At 47.7% G+C, this 7,771-nt stretch overlaps 2 protein-coding genes across 2 annotated transcripts; one reads left to right on the top strand and one right to left on the bottom strand.

Moving 5' to 3' along the window:
* Positions 1-1,789: 1,789 nt before the first annotated feature.
* On the bottom strand, positions 1,790-4,698 carry LOC147978403 (uncharacterized). The gene is made up of 4 exons (XM_087514741.1): positions 4,326-4,698; positions 4,183-4,256; positions 2,588-4,119; positions 1,790-2,432 (listed from the first exon to the last, which is right to left on the bottom strand). Exons 1-4 carry the CDS (start codon positions 4,696-4,698, stop codon positions 1,790-1,792), a joined length of 2,622 nt encoding a protein of 873 aa, XP_087370867.1.
* Positions 4,699-4,989: 291 nt separating this feature from the next.
* Positions 4,990-7,077, top strand: LOC147978402 (uncharacterized). Its single transcript, XM_087514740.1, has 4 exons — positions 4,990-5,054; positions 5,220-6,345; positions 6,439-6,651; positions 6,847-7,077. Exons 1-4 carry the CDS (start codon positions 4,990-4,992, stop codon positions 7,075-7,077), a joined length of 1,635 nt encoding a protein of 544 aa, XP_087370866.1.
* Positions 7,078-7,771: the final 694 nt, after the last annotated feature.

Here is a 7,771-nt window from a genome sequence, read left to right as displayed (position 1 = left end):
TTACGAACCGGGACTATAGGACCTTTTGCTACCAGTGCTTGGCCGGCCAGCCTCCCCCCCTCTAGTCCTTTATATACTGAGGCAGAGGCACCCTAGAACACACAAGTTGATCCACGTGATCTATTCCTTAGCCGTGTGCGGTGCCCCCAGCCACCATAGTCCTCGATAATACTGTAGCGGAGTTTAGGCGAAGCCCTGCTGCTGTGGTACATCAAGATCGTCACCACGCCGTCGTGCTGACGGAACTCTTCCCTGACTCTTTGCTGGATCGAAGTCCGGGGATCGTCATCGAGCTGATCGTGTGCTCGAACTCGGAGGTGCCGTAGTTTCGGTGCTTGATCGGTCGGATCTTGAAGACATACGACTACATCAACCAAATGCTTCCGTTGTCGATCTACTAGGTATGTAGATCACACTCTCCCCTCGTTGCTATGCATCACATGATCTTGCGTGTGCGTAGGAATTTTTTTTTGAAATTACTACGAAACCCAACACAAAGAACTTGAGGGCCAATTTTGGACAAGGCCTGTTGGCCACTGAATGTTGAGCATAGGGTTGTAACTTGAGGTACACCTTGTCGCCAACCTGAAACTCTCTTTCACTTCTTTGTTGGTCAGCATAATGTTTGATCCTGGTCTGAGCTCTCAAGAGATGTTCTTTGAGCTGATCACAGTGTGCTTGATTTTCAGAAATCCACTGCTGCACATCAGGGTGTGGAGAAGAGGAGGTCACAGGAAATGTACCATAATGAGGTTCATGTCCATAGAGAGCTTTGTAAGGAGAGCAACCCAAAGAGGTGTGGTGGTTGGTGTTATACCAGAATTCCGCCACAGAAAGCCAAGATTGCCACTGTCTAGGTTGATCATGCACAGCACATCTCAAATACATTTCTAGACATTGATTCACCCTTTCGCTTTGTCCATCAGTTTGTGGATGATAGGCCATGCTCATCAAGAGTTTAGTGCCCCATAATTTGAAAAACTCTTTCCAGAAAACACTAGTGAAGAATTTGTCTCTGTCTGAGATAATAGTTTTGGGAGGGCCATGTAGCTTGACCACTTGATCCAGAAATGCTCTTGCTACTACAGGAGCAGTGAATGGATGCTTGAGTGGGATAAAACGACTGTATTTTGTAAACCTGTCGACCACCACGAGGATAGAGGAGTAACCATTTGATTTAGGCAGTCCCTCAATGAAATCCATTGTAATGTCCAGCCAAGGCCCCTGAGGCACAGGCAATGGATTTAACAAGCCCGGAGATCTGCAATGTTCATTCTTAGCTTGCTGACAGACTCCACATTGTTTGACAAAGTCTTGAACATCTTGTTTCAGATTTGTCCAGCAGAACAGTTTCTTGACCCGCTGATAAGTTGCTTGAATTCCAGAGTGTCCCCCTACTGCACTGGAGTGAAAGTTAGCAATAACTATAGTTTTGAGGGTTGTATTAGCCCCTAGCCAAATCCTTCCTTGATAGTGAATAATTCCCTCTTGCAGACTGTAGCCATCCAGAGGCTCTGAGGAAAGGGCCAATTTCTGCAGAAGTTGTTGTGCTTCCTTGTACACTGTATATGAATTTAAAACTTCCTGCATCCATGCTGGCTGAGTGTGGGAAATTAATCGAGTGGCCATAAGATGACCCACCCTGGATAAAGCATCAGCAACCACATTCTCCACTCCTTTCTTATACTGAAATTTGAATTCCAATCCTACCAATTTTGTCATTGCTTTTGTTTGCAATTCAGTTGAAAGCACTTGATCCCCCAGGTGACAAAGACTCTGGTGATCCGTCTTAATAATGAAAGGCCCCCATGCTCAAATAGGCTCTCCATTTCTCCACCGCCATGATGATAGCCAAAAATTCTTTCTCATAAATGGAGAGCTGCTGGTTTCGCACACTCAAAGCCTTGCTGTAAAATGCTATAGGGTGTCCCTCCTGAGCCAACACTGCTCCAATGCCCGTTGCACAAGCATCTGTCTCTATAGTGAATTGTTTAGAGAAGTCAGGTAAAAGCAGCACCGGAGTAGAGGTCATGGCCTTCTTGAGAGCTTGTAAAGCTAGGTTGGCCTCCTCACTCCATTGAAAAGCTTTCTTCTGAAGCAAGGTTGTTAGTGGTCTAGCCAACACTCCATAGCCCTTCACAAATTTTCTATAGTAACCAGTCAGCCCCAAGAACCCTCGCAGATCAGTTGGGTTAGTTGGCACTGGCCACTTAACCATAGCCTCTGTCTTGGCTGGGTCTGTGGCCACCCCTTTGTCAGAGATGATATGGCCCAAATATTCCAACTGAGACTGAGCAAAGGAGCATTTGGATTCTTTTGCATAAAATTGATGCTCCCTGAGCAGTTGAAACACCACCTTTAAGTGCTCCTTATGCTCTTCCAGAGTTTGACTGAAGACTAGAATATCATCCATAAAGGCGAGCACAAACTTCCTAATATACGGTGCAACAGATAATTCATGACACACTGAAATGTGGATGGGGCCATTGCCAAACCAAAAGGCATGACCTTAAATTGGTATTGTCCCAGATGTGTCTTAAAGGCAGTCTTGAACTCATCTTGAGGAACCATTCTAATTTGATGGTACCCGGCCTTTAGATCTATCTTGGAAAAATAGGTTGTTCCAACCAACTCATCCAATAATTCTTCCACAATTGGCATAGGAAATCTGTTCTTCATAGTGATAGCATTTAATTTTCTATAATCAATGCAAAATCTCCATGAACCATCCTTCTTTTTCACCAATAGAACAGGGGATGCAAAGGGACTCATGCTAGGTGTGATTAGTCCAGCTTTAAGCATTTCCTCCACTTGCCTCTCTATCTCATCTTTCTGTAGAGGTGAGTATCGATAAGGCCTGGAATTAACTGGCTGAGCATCAGGGATAAGATGGATTGCATCGTCAAAAGTCCTGTGGGGAGGGAGTGTCTTGGGCTCTTGAAATATGTCCTGATATTCAGTAATGAGCTGTTGTATAGGTTCCGGAGGGGCTACTGAAGTTGGAATTTCCTTAGGCATAAGCACAGCAGTGGCCCATATATCATTTCCTTTCTCCCATTTCAACACTTGATCAACTGGCATTCTCTGTAACACTGCTGGTTGCTGAGTCTGAATGCCCTTCAGTTTTATTTCTGTGCCTTTGTAGAGAAATTGAACCCACTTCTCCTTCCAATGGCAAGTCATATGACTCCATTGTTCGAGCCAATCCATTCCCAGGATTATGTCATGTCCTCCTAACTCCACCACTTTCAGTGGGTAACTTAAAGTGTTGCCCTGTATCCACCAAGTGAGTTCTGGAAGTTCAGCTTTACAAGGTAACACCTCCCCATTAGCTACTTTAACTGACAGAGCTGTCTGCAGAGATTGTGGCTGCAGTTTCAATCTGTCCAGGATAGCTTCATCAATGAAACTATGTGTACTGTCGGAGTCAAGGAGAATAATCACAACTTGATTTCCCACCATTGCTCTCAATCGAATTATTTTGGGATGATCTGCACCGGAGAGAGCATTGACAGATAACAGGAGCTCTTCTTCGACTGCTTCCTGCATAGCAATGGCGTCCAACACGGCGTCAGGTATTCGGTCAGCATCAGTGTCAGTCCCAACTATGGCATTTGCTTGAGCCACCGCAGGTTTAGCACAACTGTGACCTGGGGCAAACTTCTCCCCACACCCAAAACAGAGACCATTTGCATGGCGGTACTCTTTCAGTTGTCGTGCGTGCCAGATATCCCCAGAGGCTTGCCCCCCTTTGCTGTAAGGTTTAGTGACACTGGATTTTGGAAATTGTCGTGGTGCCCGAGCTCGAAGCAGAGTTCCCTCTTGAACGGATGCAAATGCTACAGCTGCTGCCACTGTGAGTGGAAACTGAATCTCCACTGCCCAACGCAATTCTTCTTTTAATCCTAAAATAAACCGTGTGACCAAGAAGGTATCACTGATAGCAGGGTCATACAGCCGCACCTGATAGACTAACTGAAGGAAACTTCTCTTGTATTCATCTACAGTGCTTTCCTGTTTCAACATCAGCAGCGCTTTCATCTTATCCCGCTGATAGTGAGCATCAAACTCTTGTATGACAGCCTCTTTGAACTGACGCCATTCCACCCATCCCACCTCCTATTTGTATGTGAGATACCAATGTGCAGCATCACCTCCCAAGTGCAGAGTAGCTGATGTTACCTTGAAGTTCTCCGGGATGTCATAGAGCAGGAAGAATGACTCACAACCATCGATCCAGATGCGAACATCGTCCCCTTCAAATCATGGGAAGTCCATTTTCGGCATCCATGGCCTGCGTGACGACTGCCCCTCCGGGGTCTGACCCTCCACACGTCCTGGATCCGGTTGAGCTGAAGATCTAGTTTGCGGCTGTGGTCGGGGAACTTGTAAGGGCGGAGGCGGGGGATGCGGAGGTGGCGAGGGCAGCAACGCCTCGGTCGCGTCGCGCGGTGAGGCGGTCTGCTGCGCCGCCTTGGCCCCCTTGGCCACCGAAACTTGCTCTTGGCGCACATCCGCGATCGAGCTCATCGTGAGGTTCACCTTTGCTTGTACTGCATCGATCCGGCCAGCTTGTTCCTCCATCTTCTTATCGATCTCCTCCAGCCGCGACGAGATTGCGTCAATCCCCTCAATTTTGTCCCGCACAAATTTGAGGGCCTCCAATTCCTTCATCAATCTCTCCTCAAACGCCTCCATGGCCGAAATCACCTTCCTCGATTGCACACTCGGCTTGGACGGCGTTGTTGCTGCTCCCGCCCCGAATCCGCTAACCCACTTCTGGATTTACGCAGATCAAACCCGAGGGCGTTCTGCAACCTTCCGCAGGATTTACCAGCTAGATCAAGAGAATAGGGAAGCGCAAACGGGTCAGACCAAGCTCTGAATACCAGCAGTGATGTACTGGGATCTCCTGATCGCCATCGGGGTAGGTAGGAGCGAGTAGGTGAGGTTTCCGTGGGGAAGGGGAAGAAGGAAGGAGGAAAGGGGATGGAAGAGAAAGTGAGCAATGAATCAATTCATCATAGCTATCGTTTACAGACGCACACCTCCAGGTTATATCCTCCTGGCCACTTACAGGCTCTCACACTCCAAGGCCCAACGACACGGCCCAGCACTTGCTATAACCCCTAGGCTAGGCCCAAACACACTCCCTCTACTACTCTCTATTTCCTCCTGACGGCATGCCCGCAGTAGTTGAAGCCATGGTGCTGACACAGTGAGGCGCGCCTCCGCCGCATCCGTGCTAACCTCTGCCTCCTTGATCCGCCGCCGGCCCTGTCCGCCGCCCACGACGAAGGCCTCCACGCCCTCGGCCTCCTCGACTTCGTCCGCCTCGACCTCCCCTCCTCCAGGGCCCCGCACCCCGACCTCGTCGCCGAGCTCATCGCCAACTACGAGCCAGATTACTCGAAGCCCGGATGGAGCTCCGTCCGTGGCCAAAGAATCGAGGTCTCCCTTGATTCATTCGCCCAGGCGCTCTGCCTCCTAGGAAGACCTAGACGGTCTGGTCCTGCTAGAACCGTCGTGGACTCCGCTGCCAAAGAGTTCATGAAGGTTTACATTCTGGCGCCAATAAAGGCTTCCACTGACAGGAAGCGCAGACTACCTATTGTGTTGGATTGCAACTCGAGCTGTGTGCAGTATCATCGGGCGCATCGTGTTTACTGGACGGGTCTACTCTGGGACCGAGTGGACGATGAAATGGAACACCTGATTAAGAAGAGCACCAACAGGGCATGCTACTACGGTGCATACCTGCAGAGGCTCATCTGGGTGCAGAGGCCAGATCTCTTCCAGCTGCCACCGGAACCATTCGTGGCAGATGCACCATCTGAGCCAGTGCCATTGGGGTCCCATAAGGAACGAGGAATGAATCGATCAACAATCAATGACAATCAGAATCGTGGCTCTAAAGCGATGTCTGAGAATATTGAAGTAAGGTCTGAGAAGGTTGATGCGGCGTTAGAGAAGATCGATGCGGCATCCAAGGTGATGATAGATGCGGCATTAGAGAAGATCGATGCAGCATCCAAGGTGATGATAGATGCGGCATTGGAGAAGATAGATGCATCATCCAAGGTGGTGATGGATGCAGCATCCAAGGTGGTGATAGATGTGGCGTTGGAGAAGATAGATGCAGCCTCCAAGGTGGTGATAGATGCGGCATTGGAGAAGATCGATGCGACGTCCAATATGATTGAAGCCACATCCAAGCAGCATGACGCTAGAGCTGGCGAGCAAGATGCTAACATGCAGGAGATGCAGTCACTCGTCCAGATGCTGGTTACCAAGGAACAACAAAGCAATGACGAGTTGCAACGTGCTCGGAAAATTCTGATAGATGTAGGTGAGCAGCTGACACCTTTTTCTTCCGTAGTGATAGCATCATATCTATCACTAATTCTTGTTGTCTGCAATACTCCTATGTTTTGGCAGGAACTGCAGAAGTTTACAAATGTGCAGGCACATATAGGGATCAAAAGGATGGGTGAGCTGGATCTGAAAGTATTTCCCAATGCTTGCAGCAAAAATGCACCACAAGAAGATGCACAAATTAAATCTGCTATTCTTTGTTCAAAATGGGAAGCTGAAATTGCAAACCCAGGCTGGCATCCTTTTAGGATAGTTATGGTTGATGGTAAAGAGACAGTATGTAGACAGTACAACCTCTACTATTGTTTCATGTAGCTCTGTTAGCCTATACTCATCATATTATTGGAGACTAATAGCATTCTATAACATTCTAATCAGATCTGCTTTTGCAAACATTATCTTCCTTTTATGAACTTACAAATATGTATAGGATTCCATCTGATGGCGCATACCTTCTTTCCTTTGGTTTAGGAAATTCTTTCGGAGGAGGATGACAAGCTTCGCAGCTTAAAAGAGGAGCATGGTGAGGAAATCTACAACTTGGTGACAAAGGCGCTGCTTGAGATGAACGAGTACAACCCCAGCGGACGCTACGCCGCACCGGAGCTGTGGAACCGTAAGGATGACAGGAAAGCAACGCTGGAGGAAGCCATCCAGTTCCTCCTGAGACAGCTGCAGTCACACAAGAGGAAGCGCCGTTGAGGCTCTGCAATACTGATGTGCAGGAGGCCCTCCTACTTTTGCTTCCGTAAAATTGTACGTGCGCGTTGTACTTGACTCTAGTGTAGTCGTAGTGCTGGTGGATTAGTTGGAGGCTTTGTAGTGGTCCACCAGTCTTGATGATCATGCGAACTAGATTAGCCATGATCGCCTTTTGATCGCTAGCTACATAGCTTAGCTAGATGATGCTATTGGAAATATGCCCTAGAGGCAATAATAAAATGGTTATTATTATATTTCTTTGTTCATGATAATTGTCTATTGTTCATGCTATAATTGTGTTATCCGGAAATCGTAATACATGTGTGAATACATAGACCACAACACGTCCCTAGTGAGCCTCTAGTTGACTAGCTCGTTGATCAAAAGATAGTCATGGTTTCCTGACTATGGACATTGGATGTCATTGATAACGGGATCACATCATTACGAGAATGATGTGATGGACAAGACCCAATCCTAAGCATAGCTCAAAGATCGTGTAGTTCGTTTGCTGTAGCTTTTCTGAATGTCAAGTATCATTTCCTTAGATCATGAGATTGTGCAACTCCCGGATACCGTAGGAGTGCTTTGGGTGTGCCAAACGTCACAACGTAACTGGGTGACTATAAAGGTACATTACAGGTATCTCCGAAAGTGTCTGTTGGGTTGGCATGAATCGAGACTGGGATTTGTC

Source organism: Triticum urartu, chromosome 3A (genome assembly GCF_056163025.1).
Source record: "Triticum urartu cultivar PI428250 chromosome 3A, HENAU_Tu73, whole genome shotgun sequence".
In the NCBI taxonomy this organism is placed as follows: Eukaryota; Viridiplantae; Streptophyta; class Magnoliopsida; order Poales; family Poaceae; genus Triticum; species Triticum urartu.
This window is presented reverse-complemented; position numbering and strand designations above follow the sequence as displayed.

What these genes read in the sequence shown, in the direction of transcription:
- LOC147978403 (XM_087514741.1), bottom strand. Translation starts at nt 4,698, where the DNA reads ATGGAGGCGTTTGAGGAGAGATTGATGAAGGAATTGGAGGCCCTCAAA. An exon ending in GGATCCAGGACGTGTGGAGG is followed by an intron (nt 4,257 to 4,325) that starts GTCAGACCCCGG and finishes CATGATTTGAAG; the next exon opens with GGGACGATGTTCGCATCTGG. An exon ending in ACATCCCGGAGAACTTCAAG is followed by an intron (nt 4,120 to 4,182) that starts GTAACATCAGCT and finishes ACATACAAATAG; the next exon opens with GAGGTGGGATGGGTGGAATG.
- LOC147978402 (XM_087514740.1), top strand. Translation starts at nt 4,990, where the DNA reads ATGGAAGAGAAAGTGAGCAATGAATCAATTCATCATAGCTATCGTTTA. An exon ending in CTCGGAAAATTCTGATAGAT is followed by an intron (nt 6,346 to 6,438) that starts GTAGGTGAGCAG and finishes ATGTTTTGGCAG; the next exon opens with GAACTGCAGAAGTTTACAAA. An exon ending in TGGTTGATGGTAAAGAGACA is followed by an intron (nt 6,652 to 6,846) that starts GTATGTAGACAG and finishes CCTTTGGTTTAG; the next exon opens with GAAATTCTTTCGGAGGAGGA.